Source organism: Eubalaena glacialis, chromosome 3 (assembly GCF_028564815.1).
Source record: "Eubalaena glacialis isolate mEubGla1 chromosome 3, mEubGla1.1.hap2.+ XY, whole genome shotgun sequence".
NCBI lineage: Eukaryota > Metazoa > Chordata > Mammalia > Artiodactyla > Balaenidae > Eubalaena > Eubalaena glacialis.
The window spans coordinates 137,715,541-137,734,423 of NC_083718.1; the positions used below are offsets into that span (position 1 = coordinate 137,715,541).

The 18,883-nt window shown below is 39.3% G+C and overlaps 1 protein-coding gene across 6 annotated transcripts in view; it reads right to left on the reverse strand.

The window, feature by feature from the left end:
• The window catches only part of SGIP1 (SH3GL interacting endocytic adaptor 1), a 235,658-nt gene extending 223,238 nt beyond the window's left edge, over positions 1-12,420 (reverse strand). For 3 of the 6 annotated variants that reach the window (XM_061184058.1, XM_061184057.1, XM_061184059.1), the window contains exon 1: positions 11,093-11,395. In XM_061184058.1, the coding sequence (XP_061040041.1) occupies positions 11,093-11,102 (10 nt within the window). In that variant the 5' untranslated portion in view covers positions 11,103-11,395. Of the gene's footprint in view, positions 1-11,092; positions 11,396-11,528; positions 11,655-12,059 lie in introns of those variants that run through there. The other 3 variants (XM_061184056.1, XM_061184061.1, XM_061184060.1) reach the window with 3 other exon arrangements.
• Between the last annotated feature and the right edge of the window lie 6,463 nt (positions 12,421-18,883).

Below are 18,883 nucleotides of genomic sequence, written 5' to 3' on the forward strand. Positions count from 1 at the left end.
CCACACCGCCCCTCCCGGGAGCCAGTGCAGCCCGCCACGGCCAGGCTCCCGTGATCCGGGGTCAACTTCCCCGGGAGAACGCATGGCGCACCTCAGGCTGCTGCAACGTCATGCCGGCTTCTGCCGCCGCAGGCTCGCCCCGCCTCCTCCGTACCCCTCCCTCCCCCCGGCCTGACTGAGCCAGAGCCCCCGAATCAGCTGCTCCTTTAACCCCGTTCTGTCTGGGTGGGGAACAGATGCCCTCAGGCGACCTACATGCAGAGGCGGGTCCAAATCCAAAGCTGAACCCCGGGAGCTGTAGGAACAAAGAAGAGAAAGGGAAATCTCTCCCAGCAGCCTCAGAAGCAGCGGATTAAAGCTCCACAAACAACTTGATGTGCCTGCATCTGTTGAATACCTGAATAGACAACGAATCATCCCAAATTTAGGAGGTGGACTTTGGGAGCAGGATATATTAAATTTTCCCCTTTTCCTTTTTTCGTGAGTGTATATGTGTATGCTTCTGGGTGAGATTTTGTCTGTATAGCTTTGCTCTCACCGTTAGTCCTAGGGTTAGGTCCGTCCGTTTTTTTTGTTGTTGTTTTTTTTGTTTTTTGTTTTTTTTACTTAAAAAAATGTTTTTCCCTAATAAATGTTTTCTTAATAATTTTTTCCTTATTTTCTATTTTTAAAAAATTAAAAAAAATTTTTTTAAATAAGTTTTTTCAGATTTTTTATTTTAAAAAATTAAAAAATTTTTTTCTCAATAAATTTTTTCTTAATAATTTTTTATTTTTTATTATAAAAAATTAATAAATCTATTTTTAAAAATTAAAAAAAATTTATTAATAAATTTATTCTTAATAATTTTTTTCTTATTTTTTATTATAATAGCTTTATTTTATTTTATTTTATCCTCTTTCTTTCTTTCTTTCTTTCTATTTTTTCTCCCTTTTATTCTGATCCGTGTGGATGAAAGGCTCTTGGTGCTCCAGCCAGGCATCAGGGCTGTGCCTCTGAGGTGGGAGAGCCAACTTCAGGACACTGGTCCACAAGAGACCTCCCAGCTCCACGTAATACCAAACGGCGAAAATCTCTCAGAGATCTCCATCTCAACATCAAGACCCAGCTTCACTCAACGACCAGCAAGCTACAGTGCTGGACACCCTAAGCCAAACAACTAGCAAGACAGGAACACAACGCCACCCATTAGCAGAGAGGCTGCCTAAAATCATAATAAGGCCACAGACACCCCAAAACACACCACCAGACGTGGACGTGCCCACCAGAAAAACAAGATCCAACCTCATCCACCAGAACACAGGCACTAGTCCCCTCCACCAGGAAGCCTACACAACCCACGGAACCAACCTTAGCCACTGGGGACAGATACCAAAAACAACGGGAACTACGAACCTGCAGCCTGTGAAAAGGAGACCCCAAACACAGTAAGAGAAGCAAAATGAGAAGACAAAAAAACACACAGCAGGTGAGGGAGCAGGGTCAAAACACACCAGACCTAACAAATGAAGAGGAAATAGGCAGTCTACCTGAAAAAGAATTCAGAATAATGATAGTAAAGATGATCCAAAATCTTGGAAATAGAATAGACAAAATGCAAGAAACATTTAACAAGGACATAGAAGAACTAAAGAGGAACCAAGCAACGATGAAAAACACAATAAATGAAATTAAAAATACTCTAGACGGGATCAATAGTGGAATAACTGAGGCAGAAGAACGGATAAGTGACCTGGAAGACAAAATAGTGGAAATAACTACTGCAGACCAGAATAAAGAAAAAAGAATGAAAAGAACTGAGGACAGTCTCAGAGACCTCTGGGACAACATTAAACGCAACAACATTCGAATCATAGGGGTCCCAGAAGAAGAAGAGAAAAAGAAAGGGACTGAGAAAATATTTGAAGAGATTATAGTTGAAAACTTCCCTAATATGGGAAAGGAAATAGTTAATCAAGTCCTGGAAGCACAGAGAGTCCCATACAGGATAAATCCAAGGAGAAACATGCCAAGACACATATTAATCAAACTATCAAAAATTAAATATAAAGAAAACATATTAAAAGCAGCAAGGGAAAAACAACAAATAACACACAAGGGAATCCCCATAAGGTTAACAGCTGATCTTTCAGCAGAAACTCTGCAAGCCAGAAGGGAGTGGCAGGATATACTTAAAGTGATGAAGGAGAAAAACCTACAACCAAGGTTACTCTACCCAGCAAGGATCTCATTCAGATTTGATGGAGAAATTAAAACCCTTACAGACAAGCAAAAGCTGAGAGAGTTCAGCACCACCAAACCAGCTTTACAACAAATGCTAAAGGAACTTCTCTAGGCAAGAAACACAAGAGAAGGAAAACACCTACAATAACAAACCCAAAACATTTAAGAAAATGGGAATAGGAACATACATATCGATAATTACCTTAAATGTAAATGGATTAAATGCTCCCACCAAAAGACACAGACTGGCTGAATGGATACAAAAACAAGACCCATATATATGCTGTCTACAAGAGACCCATTTCAGACCTAGAGACACATACAGACTGAAAGTGAGGGGATGGAAAAAGATATTCCATGCAAATGGAAATCAAAAGGAAGCTGGAGTAGCAATTCTCATATCAGACAAAATAGACTTTAAAATAAAGACTATTACAAGAGACAAAGAAGGACACTATATAATGATCAAGGGATCGATCCAAGAGGAAGGTATAACAATTGTAAATATTTATGCACCCAACACAGGAGCACCTCAATACATAAGGCAAATACTAACAGCCATAAAAGGGGAAATGGACAGTACACAATCATCGTAGGGGACTTTAACACCACACTTTCACCACTGGACAGATCATCCAAAATGAAAATAAATAAGGAAACACAAGCTTTAAATGATATATTAAACAAGATGGACTTAATTGATATTTATAGGACATTCCACCCAAAAACAACAGAATACACATTTTTCTCAAGTGCTCATGGAACATTCTCCAAGATAGATCATATGTTGGGTCACAAATCAAGCCTTGGTAAATTTTAAAAAATTGAAATCGTATCAAGTATCTTTTCCGACCACAATGCTATGAGACTAGATATCAACTACAGGAAAAGATCTGTAAAAAATACAAACACATGGAGGCTACACAATACACTACTTAATAACGAGGTGATCACGGAAGAAATCAAAGGGGAAATCAAAAAATACCTAGAAACAAATGACAATGGAGACACGACGACCCAAAACCTATGGGACGCAGCAAAAGCAGTGCTAAGAGGGAAGTTTATAGCAATACAAGCCTACCTCAAGAAACAGGAAACATCTCGATAAACAACCTAACCTTGCACCTGAAGCAATTAGAGAAAGAAGAACAAAAAACCCCCAAAGCTAGCAGAAGGAAAGAAATCATAAAGATCAGGTCAGAAATAAATGAAAAAGAAATGAAGGAAACAATAGCAAAAATCAATGAAACTAAAAGCTGGTTCTTTGAGAAGATAAACAAAATTGATAAACCATTAGCCAGACTCATCAAGAAAAAAAGGGAGAAGACTCAAATCAATAGAATTAGAAATGAAAAAGGAGAAGTAACCACTGACACCGCAGAAATACAAACGATCATGAGAGATTACTACAAGCAACTCTATGCCAATAAAATGGACAACCTGGAAGAAATGGACAGATTCTTAGAAATGCACAACCTGCCGAGACTGAACCAGGAAGAAATAGAAAATATGAACAGACCAATCACAAGCACTGAAATTGAAACTGTGATTAAAAATCTTCCAACACACAAAAGCCCAGGACCAGATGGCTTCACAGGCGAATTCTATCAAACATTTAGAGAAGAGCTAACACCTATCCTTCTCAAACTCTTCCAAAATATTGCAGAGGGAGGAACACTCCCCAACTCATTCTACGAGGCCACCATCACCCTGATACCAAAACCAGACAAAGATGTCACAAAGAAAGAAAACTACAGGCCAATATCACTGATGAACATAGATGCAAAAATCCTCAACAAAATACTAGAAAACAGAATCCAGCAGCACATTAAAAGGATCATACACCATGATCAAGTGGGGTTTATCCCAGGAATGCAAGGATTCTTCAATATATGCAAATCAATCAACGTGATACATCATATTAACAAATTGAAAGAGAAAAACCATATGATCATCTCAATAGATGCAGAGAAAGCTTTTGACAAAATTCAACACCCATTTATGATAAAAGCCCTGCAGAAAGTAGGCGTAGAGGGAACTTTCCTCAACATAATAAAGGCCATATATGACAAACCCACAGCCAACATTGTCCTCAATGGTGAAAAACTGAAACCATTTCCACTAAGATCAGGAACAAGACAAGGTTGCCCACTCTCACCACTATTATTCAGCATAGTTTTGGAAGTGTTAGCCACAGCAATCAGAGAAGAAAAAGAAATAAAAGGAATCCAAATCGGAAAAGAAGATGCAAAGCTGTCACTGTTTGCAGATGACATGATACTATACATAGAGAATCCTAAAGATGCTACCAGAAGACTACTAGAGCTAATCAATGAATTTGGTAAAGTAGCAGGATACAAAATTAATGCACAGAAATCTCTTGCATTCCTATACACTAATGACGAAAAATCTGAAAGTGAAATTAAGAAAACACTCCCATTTACCATTGCAATAAAAAGAATAAAATATCTAGGAATAAACCTACCTAAGGAGACAAAAGACCTGTATGCAGAAAATTATAGGACACTGATGAAAGAAATTAAAGATGATACAAATAGATGGAGAGATATACCATGTTCTTGGATTGGAAGAATCAACATTGTGAAAATGACTCTGCTACCCAAAGCAATCTACAGATTCAATGCAATCCCTATCAAACTACCAATGGCATTTTTCACAGAACTAGAACAAAAAATTTCACAATTTGTATGGAAACACAAAAGACCCCGAATAGCAAAAGCAATCTTGAGAGAGAAAAATGGAGCTGGAGGAATCAGGCTCCCTGACTTCAGACTATATTACAAAGCTACAGTAATCAAGACAGTTTGGTACTGGCACAAAAACAGAAATATAGATCAATGGAACAGGATAGAAAGCCCAGAGATAAGCCCACGCACATATGGTCACCTTATCTTTGATAAAGGAAGCAAGCATATACAGTGGAGAAAAGACAGCCTCTTCAATAAGTGGTGCTGGGAAAATTGGACAGGTACATGTAAAAGTATGAAATTAGAACACTCCCTGACACCATACACAAAAATAAACTCAAAATGGATTAAAGACCTAAGTGTAAGGCCAGACACTATCAAACTCTTAGAGGAAAACATAGGCAGAACACTCTATGACATAAATCACAGCAAGATCCTTTTTGACCCAGCTCCTAGAGAAATGGAAATAAACAAATGGGACCTAATGAAACTTAAAAGCTTTTGCACAGCAAAGGAAACCATAAACAAGACCAAAAGACAACCCTCAGAATGGGAGAAAATATTTGCAAATGAAGCAACTGACAAAGGATTAATCTCCAAGATTTACAAGCAGCTCATGCAGCTCAATAACAAAAAAACAAACAACCCAATCCAAAAATGGGCAGAAGACCTAAATAGACATTTCTCCAAAGAAGATATACAGATTGCCAACAGACATATGAAAGAATGCTCAACATCATGAATCATTAGAGAAATGCAAATCAAAACTACAATGAGGTATCATCTCACACCGGTCAGAATGGCCATCGTCAAAAAATCTAGAAACAATAAATGCTGGAGAGGTTGCGGAGGAAAGGGAACACTCTTGCACTGTTGGTGGGAATGTAAATTGATACAGCCACTATGGAGAACAGTATGGAGGTTCCTTATAAAACTACAAATAGAACTACCATACAACCCAGCAATCCCACTACTGGGCATATACCCTGAGAAAACCATAATTCAGAAAGAGTCATGTACCAAAATATTCATTGCAGCTCTGTTTACAATAGCCAGGACAGGGAAGCAACCTAGGTGTCCATCATCGGATGAATGGATAAAGAAGATGTGGCACATATATACAATGGAATATTACTCAGCCATAAAAAGAAATGAAATGGAGGTATTTGTAATGAGGTGGATGGAGTTAGAGTCTGTCATACAGAGTGAAGTAAGTCAGAAAGAGAAAAACAAATACAGTATGCTAACACATATATATGGAATCTAAGGTAAAAAAAAAAAAAGGTCATGAAGAACCTAGTGGCAAGACGGGAATAAAGACACAGACCTACTAGAGAATGGACTTGAGGATATGGGGAGGGGGAGGGGTGAGATGTGACAGGGTGAGAGAGTGTCATGGACATATATACACTACCAAATGTACAATAGATAGCTAGTGGGAAGCAGCCGCATAGCACAGGGAGATCAGCTCGGTGCTTTGTGACCACCTAGAGGGGTGGGATATGGAGGGTGGGAGGGAGGGAGATGCAAGAGGGAAGAGATATGGGAACATATGTATATGTATAACTGATTCACTTTGTTATAAAGCAGAAACTAACACACCATTGTAAAGCAATTATACTTCAATAAAGATGTTTAAAAAAAAAAAAAGAAATTGAAAATACATTTAATGCCATTGTTCTCTTTTGGCTAACTACTATAGTAACTGTCATGTTCTTTATACATTTCATGGCAAATATTTAGTTTCAGGTAGATAACGGGTTAACAGCCTTTGATGGACTACTGAAAGAATCCAACCATCATTTATATCATTATTTCTACAGGAAAACTTGTTTCAAGTGACCAATTCACAAACAAACTCAGGAACATAAAAATTGAGTTGCTGACTTCCTGCAACTTGTTTATTTGAAACACGGATAGTGTATGTGCCAAATCCAACAGAAAGAATTATCCACAGTCTTCTAGCATGGTTTATCTAAGTTAATTTTTTAAAAAAGACTGCATGTTCTTTTTAGAGATTTAAAGTTGGCCTTGGGAATTGGATGGGAATTTATACATAACAGGAGGCTTTTTGCAACCCCAAGCCCCTTAGGAAGGAGAGAAATTACATAAGGGATGGAATATATATTATAATCTCATAGGCATGCTTAAGATTTTCCAAAATATCATCACCATTTCTGGGAAGGGAATTGGTAGGAGAGTGAGAAGCATTCCCTTTAAAACTTCTTAGCTAACTAGAAAATGAACAGTTCCAGCTTCAAAATGGTTCGTTCCTTTTTGATTACAGCAAAGAAATTTCCAAATAAATAAACTTCATTTCTAAATAGGAAAAAGAAAAGCCTTTACTGTTACAAGGTTCACTGCCACAACAGAAGATCAGTTAATCTAGAATTGTTTAAATTTTTCTAAATATTGATTTTGGAGGTAAAAGATATTAACAAGGAATTGAGAGGTATGATTCTGTGAGTACTCACATTTAAAAGAGAGACAGATGCAACCAAAGAAACTTAAGGCCTAGCTTTCAATCAGGTTTACATACCCACCTTGATACAAAGTAACAAGAAAAAGTTCATATTTAAAATGTTATGAGGGATCAAAAATAGGAGCTTTCTTGTTCAATGAACTTGGGTCCAAAATCCATCCTCCCATTTTTCTGCCTCAATGTATTAGTTTTTATTTTTACAATTTAGAAAAAGTACTGCAGAAGCACTCAGTGCAGAATACATTTACTTGCAGGTTATTGTGAATAGTAAAAATAATAAAATTAATTAAATTACTCTGCACATTGCAATTAAACCCAGTAAACCCTTAAAATATGCTTGTTAACTTTAAAAATTATTTATAGGATGAAACTATTGGCCACCCCTAAACTTTTCTTTCCCGTAAAACACCTAAGAGCCTGAATAGGGAACTGAAAACACGAGCACTTCCAGTCTAGTTCCTCCACACAAGGGAAAATTTCCCACACTGCCTCACAAATTAATAAATGTCCCTGGAAACCCTGACTTAGTTTCACTTATCTTCAAAAAAGTAGCTAAAAGGTCATTTTCAAACTTAAATAATAATAATATATGAAAAACAACAGAATCCCTGAATAGTTGCCCTCATCACACAGACTGCACTTGGCTGACATATATGCCCTTTAGCAAATCATTCCCTTTGCTCATCCTCTTTCCCTTCACAGTCATACTACATAAGGCTCCACATCACAGGGCATTCTTTAGGAAAGACCCAATACTAACCACTGCCAAAAAATAAAGAATGCAGGAATCAACAAATCAAGTCCCTTAAAATATACTCTTTAAAAGAAAAATATTTGAAAGGAGTCATGGAGCCACAAACTACCGATAACGTGCTTGAGGTCCCCGCAGAAGTACTTCACTGCCTTCTGTGATACTTGAATCATTGGGGAGGAAGTAACAGTTCTCTTCTATGGCTAGAATTTCCAATAGGCATTGAATGAATGGAGCTTATATCCTGTTCCATCAAAATGAGAACCCAAAATTAAACCATAAGCCATTCTGATGAGTATTTGTTTACTCTTGTTTTACACAAAGTAGAGAAGTAGCTTTGAAAAGTTGCCATGGCCATGCTTTTCCTGAGCACTAGACTAAAACACTTCAGTAGATATAGAAATATATACACACACAAATGCAAATGTGGGTTCTCTCCCTTTCTAAAATACTGTATATGAGTGGATGACATATGCGTGTGCAACTCTGTGTGTGTGTGGTGTGTGTATGTCTGTGTGTGGCATATGAACTAATTGAGAAGAGACAGCATGTTACCTATCTGGATGTTTGGTGACACATTCTCAGAGCCCACTGATATTTGGGCAGACGGCTGCCATGACAGGATTTCAGGGTGCTTTTTAGGGGCTTTCCTATCTTTCCAAGGCTATCATGATAGATGGAAGCCTAGCTTCCTCCAGGGAAGAGTTAAGAGGGAATGACAACTGCTATAACACACTTTCAGAGTAAGAGCAATTCAGAGGTGAAATTCTGAGATGCAATATCAGAAATATGCATATATTGCCAAAAAGGCTGGCAACTAAGTTGGAAGGCCATTGATAGGCAAATTGATTCCTGATTAAGGTTCCCACCAGCCTTTCTAAGGTCCCTGAACCGTGAAGATAATAAGTCTTGAATAGTATTTAAGTAGGAACTATAGGTAGATAAAAATTATTAGTTTCATTTAAATGTTTAAGCCACTGGAAACACCTGTCCAATTTCTTTTGCAAGGATCTGATGGATGGCCACCGCACCCCTAGTGTCACCTTTAATTCATAACAGTGCTAAGATAGCATCCTTCATTAGATAAATTTGGTCAACGCAGAGCAATAGTGTTAATTCAGCTCCAACACATGTCTTTGTTACAGTTCTCATTTCAGTGTAGGCAGCTCAGATAAGCTTATCACAGGGCTTTGAACTGACATTCTGGGGTGGCACAATAGACAATATTACCAAGAGAATCATTAATGAGCATCAAAAAACATTACTTCCTTCAAAGATACTTTAAGTCCATAGTTTATAAGGCAAGAAGTAAAAGAAAAGCTCTTCCACTTCCCCGTGTAAGATTAAAATCTAATCAGAACGTGTGCAGATTTATTCTCAAGAAATGCTACGTGAAATTTAGCTGGAGAAACCTAATATCTCTATAGACACAAATTTTTTCTGAAGAGGGTAATCCACGTGAGCTTCTAATTGAAAAGTTCATCAGTAAGGCTCTTTCTTGTTTGTTTTGCCTTGTTACTCAAAGGTTAAATCCATTTTGGATTTCATTTTGAATTAATGAAAATGATTTAATCTTAGAGCATTAGTAATCTCACTTTATTTAGGCCTATATTTAAAGAACTAGCTTGAGAGCCCTTTGCAAACAAGACCAATCTCCACAGCAAAATGATACCCAATCTCTCTTTTCAGGCTATTTTCTAAAATCTGTGGGCCATGACTGTAGAATTCTTCACTCCCCAAATCACATTAACAATGTTTGACATGATGACAGAGAAAGCAAAAAGAATTCATTTCTGCCAAATAAGTACAGGCAACGCTTCTGTTTTTTGCAACCATTCTCCTCTTATTCCATTTTGGTAAATTTCTAAGGAATGTTTAAAATCTGTAAGATAGACCTTGGCTTAAGAGGTGGCCTCTCTGCCATTTTCATGGCTGATTTGAGACCCATTATGCACTCGATTCCGCATTGTGAAATCCAGGCTGGGGACAAATTTCTGCCTGTCATCTTAGGAAAGGCCAGGAGTTTTGCACCATCCTGTAGTGTGAAAACAGAAAATCAAAGCCAGGGTAGGGCTGCCTGCTTCTTTCCTAATGAGCTTGCTGCTTTTTTGAGGCAATCTTGGTTGTCACCATCTCAAGCTTAGAAGGGTAATTTAGTAGAATAAAATATAGTTTAAACAATATCTCCCCAGGGAAAGTTCCTCCTTACACTTAAAATTGAATGCAAAAAGGTAATCAGTTAAGTAATCATTTGATGCTTGGCTAAGAACCATTGCATGGAGAACACATTTAGGAAGCACAAAATTCTTTTTTTTTTTTTTTAACCTGATAAGACCCCTAATCAGAAGCCAAGAGTCCCAGATATTTTCCTCATATTGCTCATTCTGTTGCAATGACAGCCCCATAAAACTATAGCTTATGGACTAAATTTGCTGCACCTCTCACCCCAACAGTATGAGGTAAATTGCAGAGATAAAAATATCTTACAAGAATTTTTAAAATTTTTAAACAGTTCACTGAAAATGACAGCATGCATAACTCTGTCAATGACCTCTCCTGTCTAATGTTAATTTCAGAAGACAAGTTTCCGTTGTAAATGTTTAATCAGTGTAGTCCCAGGAACCCAGAGCAGAAAACCTTATCTTCTCTCCCAACTTCTTTGCTTTGCAAGCTCTTTGCTAGCTCTGTCTCAGCTCCTTGCAAGCACTTTAGGCAAGCTCTGTAGGTTCTGAGCTAAACAAGAAACCCTGTGGTTTGATTCCATTAGTCTGAGCCCTGGTCCGCTGCAAGCAAACTGCAGAATTTCTGCTTGCAAATCCTGGCAACCAGGTTCTAGACCAGCCACAAACACAGACTGTACACATAATTCAACACTGTTCTGCCCAAACCTTGCCTGAAGCCAGTCAACCACAGCAGAAAGCATCCTACCTTCCATCATGGTGGCAGAATTGCATTCCTTAATTTCCAAAGAGTCTGAAAAAATACAGGAGGATACGATTCCAGGTCCCAGCTAAGTCCTCACAACGCTGCTGCCGCTGCCGAGAAATCTGCTCTGTCCGATGCTGAAGCCAAAGGAGACAAGTGTTAACCCCAAAGATAGGCCATGGATGCTGCTGGTGCTGCTTCACCTACAGGCTCCCAGGAAGATGCTGCGAGAGAAAGGGAGAGGAACAGCAAGCCGGCCAAGCTGCACCGCCTGCGCTGCCTCGGCCAATCCGTTCAGCTCTGGACCGCGTCACATGGTAGCCAGCCTGCATCTCCTGACACAATACCCCCGGAGAGCACACAGAACCTATTTCCCGTCCCCATTCCCCTCCACCCCCATCCCCTCCGCTTGTCACCAAATGCACAGCCCCTTCCCCACCTGGTGACGCACTTCCCCCGCCCCTCCTCTTCGTCTTCTTAAGCCTATTGCAGCGTCTGGGTACCCGAGATTAATTAGCAGACGCTGCCACCTTAACCGGGGACTCTGGCATGAAACGAGCACCTAAGTGGCTCGCTGCGGAGGGGACTTTCTTTTCTTTTTTCTTTTTCTTTTCTTTCTGTCTTTTTTTTTTTTTTAAGAAAAACTTCTTAATTATTCCGTGCAGCCTGAAGTCTTGGCTGCACACTTTCAAGCTCCCATTGCTATCTCCCTTTGCCCTGAAGGAATTCCAAATGTCAGTTATCTGTGGCCTCCGCACACATCTGTGACCCTCTCTCGCGCTCTCTCTCTCTCTCATTCAGGAGAGAAAAATCAATCCGGCTGACGTCACAGCGTAAACAATTATCCCCAAAAGGATGATGCAGAAGAAATATCACCCCAGTTGCCTTCAAAAGAGCCAGAGAATTAGTCGCGCATGACACGCCGAAGGGCTGGGAACTGTCATTAAAACAAAGAAACAAAAGAACCCACCCGAGTGGGGCTCTGGAATCGCACTGGCAACGCTTGAGATAATTTCTGGGGCGGGAGGCGGGAGAGAGGGGAGCAGGCGGGGAGGGAGGCCTCAGCCCGACGGAAGCCAGCTGTGCGCGCCGCTTCCTCCCACTCGGACCTGGGCCGCCGGGCGCCGACCAGACCGCGGGGCGCAGCTCCGCTCGGCGTTCGAATCCCGCCGCCGGCGCGTCCTCGGGCCCAGCGCACACGTGAGCCACCGCGCAGCCCCAGGTGGAGCGCGGCTGCCGCCGCCGCCCACCGCAGTCCCTGTAGAAATCAACTTTCTTCTCAATGACACCTTTCTCGCCAGGCGCCTCTAGCATCCGTAGTCGCCGTTAAGTCCACTCGTTCATTCCAGTGGGAATCCGGCGGGAGACAAACGTGCCGGTTCCGGCCCGAGGGGTGGGTGGAGCCCAGGGTTACGCAGCTTCCAGGGACGGGGTCGGGGCGCCGTGCTGCTACTTAAGTGGAAAGGGTTATGACACCCCAGCTGCTTGGGTTGAGACTGTCACCCGACTGGTCCCTAGGGATCCAGGAGCCTTTGAGAGGGCTCCAAGCCCCGGGGTCTGGCTATCCTCGTTTCCTTTCAAGCAGGCTTAGCCCTCAGAGGGCCAAGGAAGGAAAGGGCAGGAGGAGTTTAGGAGGGAGGAGGAGAAAGAAGGGAGATGGGAAGGGGAGGAAAGTCCTCTCTAGAACTCTAGACGACAACATCCGGCAACGTGACTAAGAGAAAGGCCACTACATCACAGAACAGTTCTGAGTATCAAATGAAATAATTTTAAGAAGTATGATGCATTAGACCATCAAGGTTGAGTCTCTAATACTATTATTAATTATTTATATTATAAATATACCCATGAACTTTTGATATTGCCCAGCCCTTGTCATAGTCTAGTTGTTTCTATGAGAGCAAATATGAGGTATTGGTGGCTGAGAACTACTGAAGAAAATATAACTAAAGGAGCTAACTGAAGTACCATATTAACAGATGAAAAAAATTCAGTTCCTTAGCAACTTAGAAGTTTTGAAAAACTCATTGTTCTCCCTAAGGACACATATTTCAATGGCCTTGAAATTTCAAAATGAAACTCTCCAGGGAGATAAAAATGTTTGTGCCTTATTCCGTGTATCTATGAGGTAGTTGAATTTTAAAAGAGTAAAGAATTCCAAAGTAAAACCTGTCTTGAGTATAACTTACACTGCTCTGAAGACTGCAAGGGTATTATTGCAAAAATCAGATTGATTAGTGTGGGAGTATTTAGCCAAATGTTTTGTAATGGTTAAGAACATGGATAGATATTGGTGTCAAACAGACTGGGATCAAGTTCTGTCTCTGCCACTTCATGAGCTCTAGTGACCCTGTACAAGTTATGTAATTCTCTGTGACTCACAGCTTCCTTATCTGCGAAATGAAGATAATAGTACCAAGTTCATAGGACTATAAATAGTACTAATAACAAATCTTTATTAATGGCTTACTGTGTGCTAAGCAGTGTTCTAAATACTTTGCCAGTAAATTACTTAGCATTGTGTCTGGAGCATAATATACCCTCCATGTTGGCTTTTTAATATTAGCATTATTACCACCAAAGGGCTGCCAGAGGCATCAAAGAAGTTTGCAGCCAACTGAGAGTTATACCACATGCACAGAGAACAACTCAGTGAAAGATTAGGTGATGCATCCAGAGGTGTAACATGTCAGAGAGTTCTCAGAGACTGCTCTGTAAAAGAGTGATTACTAAATAAGATAGGGATCTCTAAATTAGAAAATTGGCTCAATATTGGAGGTAAGTGTAAGCACTGAAGTGTAGGGCTAGGCAACATTGTCAAAGATGTAAAGGGAGAGAAGAGCCAGGGAAACCCAGGCTGCCTGGCTTTTCTCACCCAATGTAAGTTTTACAGTGTGTTAGAGCAAACCTCTCAGATAGATTCAGTGTGGGCACACATCAGTTTTGTTTTCGACTTGGAGCAAAGCAACTAGCCAGAGAGAGAAAGATGGTTCAAAGATTCTTTTGGTCACTGGGGTGGTTATAGAAAAAAGAAAAGTGTCTAGTTAGGATTGTTAGAGAAGGAACATGAAAGGGATGTGTAGTTAAAGGTTATAAGGCCAGTATCAAGACTGGTTGAAATTTATGCAACCTTATCAAAAAAAAAAATGTTATCAATTATAAAAGCATCCGATGAACAAAGTTCTGCTTCAAATAAAAAACTGCTCAAGTATGTTATCAGAAAAGATTAAGCATTCTAATTTTTTCTCATAGGTTTTTTGGGGAAAAAATTGTTTTCTCAAGAACAAAGACAGTACTTTAGATTGTAACCCCAATTTCATCCCTTCCTAGGATAGTTTTTACTTACCAACATGAAGGAGAATTTCTAGCTGCTATAATAATGGAATACTTTTTTCAAGTCTTAAATGGAAGTCAAAGGATCTGTGGAAAAGATCAGTCAAATTACTGACTTGCACCAAAGTACAGGGACTTCCCAGGAGTCTAATCCAGGATAGCGAGTGTGTGCCCAGATCACACCAGACTCTCAGAGAGTGCCTGAGATTTGTCCCAGACCAAAAACTTAATTGCTGAAGTCACTAGACATTTAATTTTTTTCTAAGATATTTGTATGCTAATGATGCCCTATTACACATTGTTTTTTTTTACAAATCCTATTATATTTTACTATGCACATTGAATTTCTTCACTATATCCTGATTGTCGTGTGTGTGTGGAAAATCAGCTCATATCTCAGAAGGAGGAAGAAAATAATGAGAACTGAGTCACAAATGAAGAAGGAAACAAAATTAACACAGAAGGAAAGTTTAAAAAATGGATCCAGATATGTATCTCCAAGACAGTGATCTCAGCACGACATTGACTCTGTCCCTCTTGCTATCGCTGCTGAGGCAGTTCCATGAATGTAGAAAGGAAAATATTGTCCAAGCCCTGGAAATCAGCAAGGGTCCCACTTAGAGAATCAGATTTCCATAGGATGAAATAGGTGAGGAGCAGAAAATATATATACCCATGCTCAGAATGTTTATACTCTTTGTTCAAAGGAAAAACTCCAACTGGAACTGACATGGGCAAAGAAGGGGTCTATTTGGGTAGCTCACAATATGTGAAGCACTGCACAGCTGAGGGAAAGCAGGAATTCAATCCTCCAGGAAATGTTGTGACCAGAACCAAGTACTTACAACTCTGTTTCTCCCAGCACATCAGCTTCTTTTTGCTGCCTAGATTTTCTCCCTGTGATCAGAGAGCTGGCCATTTACATCCTTTAAGCTCACAGCTTGACTATCCAAGATCTACTTCAAAAAACTCTGATTGACTCTGGCTTGGATCACTGTTCCACCTTTGAACCCATTAACGAGGCCAGGTTGGTGAGGTCTCATGATAGATTTATTCAAACCAAAATTTACATTGGACTTAGTCACATGCCCACTACTGAGACTACACATGGGAGAGAGATAGGCAAGTTTCTGTGACAAACAACCTTTAATAATATGAACCCCTAATATGGTTGGAGGGGTAGAAGAGACATTGGCGAAGAAAGAGAGGGAACGATTACCAGAACAAATGTGGGGAGAGCAACTATGAAACAAAAGTTGTCCATCATGTAGACATTACTCAGTACACCTAAGATAAAATTTACAGAAGGATTCATGGTGGCAGAGGGACTCAGAATGCTATACTCAATCCCATTCAGTATAGTGGAGAGGTTATTTGTACATTCTCACTCACTATATCCAGAGAGAAACTTGCAGACCCTATAGCCATCCTCCTCCTCACTGTGGGGAAGGAGGGCAGAAAAGGGGAGCGCTGACCCTACATGTTGACCCACGGACACCAAAGACATGTCCTGAAATGTTTGCCACCCATTGGTCCAACATTGCCCAGAGAAACACATATCCAGACCTCAACCAGTACTGCAGGGACTTCTATCAGCCGGGAGTACTGCTTTATCTAGACCTACATTGACAAAGATAAATGGTAAAGATTGAATACACTAGTAGAATCAGCGGTTTCAAAAGAGAGAGAAGGTAAACAATTTAGCTCACTGAAGCAGAGGAAACACCCTCACTAAAAGCAGAGGAAATGTAGAAAACTGGAGAGGCATTTTTTAAAAAATCAATTTTTTACTTTTGATATAATTTCAGGGATATAGCAGCAGTAAATAAGAGCAGACTGCTATGATAAAAGAGCATACTGAGGGCCAGAAAGAGAGCATGGAAGTAATAAAAATATTCTTATTAAAATTTTTAAATGTTATAGTTATAATCAAAGATATGATGGATACTGCCAGCAGGGAATATTGATAGGCCCGGTGGTAATGTGCTTGAAATATAGACCCACAACAGCATTAACTGGCCAAGCACAATGGAATTCTTTTTCTCTTTGCAGAATCATTTAACTTAGGTGTAACTTTAACAGCTCAAGAAACTAGAGAAAGAGATAAAGCTCTGAAAGTCACTTATGAATTACGAAATCTGACAAAAATAATTAAAAAGTAGCTCAATCTTGCTTCTGAATATCGATGCAAAACTCTTAAATAAAATAACTGCAGCCAGAATCCATCTTTTCAAAAACATTATGTGTATTTATATATAATTATATATATAATGTATATATAATGTTAGACTTTATTCTAGAAGAAAAAGTCATTCAACACTAAGAAATCTAATAAATCTTATTCACAATTAAGCTATTGAAAAGAAAATTATGTTATTATCTCCACAATTGCTGAGAAGATAGCTGATAAATGTCAACTTGTATCACTCATTAAATAAATAAAAACCTATTAACAAAAAAGAGATAAAAAGTTCCTTAGTATGATGACATAAACAAATCTCTTCCACAAATCTGTCGTCTTGTTAAATGGAGACACGTTGAAAACAATCTTCATTAAAATCAGAAATAAGACTTAAATCATGCTTGTTATTTAATACTGTTCTATGGATGCTAACCAAAAAATTAGGAATAAAAGGTATAAAATTGTTTCAGAGATAGTGATATGTATTCATCACAGCATTTTCTCTATCTGGATACACAGGAAGACTGCATTTGTTGGCTTTCCTTGCCTCTGGGAGGAGTTATATGACTGAATTAAGGCAACGGAATTTTCCAGGCCTGGCCTTTACAGGCATCCTACATACTCTCCATACCTCTTTTTCCCAAATGGCAGAGACCTACTTGATCTTCATTAGACTTTTTTTTTTTAATTATTACTTTTTTTTAACATCTTTAATGGAGTATAATTGCTTTACAATGGTGTGTTGGTTTCTGCTTTATAACAAAGTGAATCAGTTATACACATACATATATCCCTATATCTCTTCCCTCTGCATCTCCTTCCCTCCCACCCTCCTTATCCCACCCCTCTTGGTGGTCACAAAGCACCCAGCTGATCTCCCTGTGCTATGTGGCTGCTTCCCACTAGCTATCTATTTTACATTTGGTAGTGTATATATGTCCATATATACACTACCACTCTCTCACTTTGTCCCAGCTTACCCTTCCCCCTCCCCGTGTCCTCAAGTCCATTTTCTAGTAGGTCTGCGTCTTTATTCCCGTCTTGCCCCTAGGTTCTTCATGACCATTTTTTTTTTGTTTTTTAGATTCCACATATATGTGTTAGCATATGGTATTTGTTTTTCTCTTTCTGACTTACTTCACTCTGTATGACAGATTCTAAGTCCAGCCACCTGACTACAAATAACTCAATTTCATTCTTTTATGGCTGAGTAATATTCCATTGTATATATGTGCCACATCTTCTTTATCCATTCTTCTGCTGATGGACACTTAGGTTGCTTCCATGTCCTGGCTATAGTAAATGGAGCTGCAATGAACATTGTGGTACATGACTCTTTTTGAATAATGGATTTCTCAGGGTATATGCCCAGTAGTGGGATTGCTGGGTCGTTTGGTAGTTCTATTTTTAGTTTTTTAAGGAACCTCCATACTGTTCCCCATAGTGGCTGTATCAATTTACATTCCCAACAACAGGGCAAGAGGATTCCCTTTTCTCCACACCCTCTCCAGCATTTACTGTTTGTAGATTTTTTGATGATGGCCATTCTGACTGGTGTGAGATGATATCTCATTGTAGTTTTGATTTGCATTTCTCTAATGATTCATGATGTTGAGCATTCTTTCATGTGTTTGTTGGCACTCTGTATATCTTCTTTGGAGAAATGTCTATTTAGGTCTTCTGCCCATTTTTGTATTGGGTTGTTTGTTTTTTGGATATTGAGCTGCTTGTAAATTTTGGAGATTAATACTTTGTCAGTTGCTTCATTTGCAAATATTTTCTCCCATTCATTCTGAGGGTTGTCTTTCCACCTTGTTTATGGTTTCCTTTGCTGTGCAAAACTTTTAAGTTTCATTAAGTCCCATTTGTTTATTTTTGTTTTTATTTCCATTTCTCTAGGAGGTGGGTCAAAAAGGATCTTGCTGGGATTTATGTCATAGAGTCTTCTGCCTATATTTTCCTCGAAGAGTTTGATAGTGTCTGGCCTTACATTTAGGTCTTTAATCCATTTTGAGTTTATTTTTGTGTATGGTGTTAGAGAGTGTTCTAATTTCATTCTTTTACGTGTGTCTGTCCAGTTTTCTCAGCACGACTTATTGAAGAGGCTGTCTTTTCTCCACTGTATATTTTTGCCTCCTTTATTCAAAGATAAGGTGACCATAGGTGTGTGGGTTTATCTCTGGGCTTTCTATCCTGTTCCATTGATCTATATTTCTGTTTTTGTGCCAGTACCATACTGTCTTGATTACTGTTGCTTTGTAGTATAGTCTGAAGTCCAG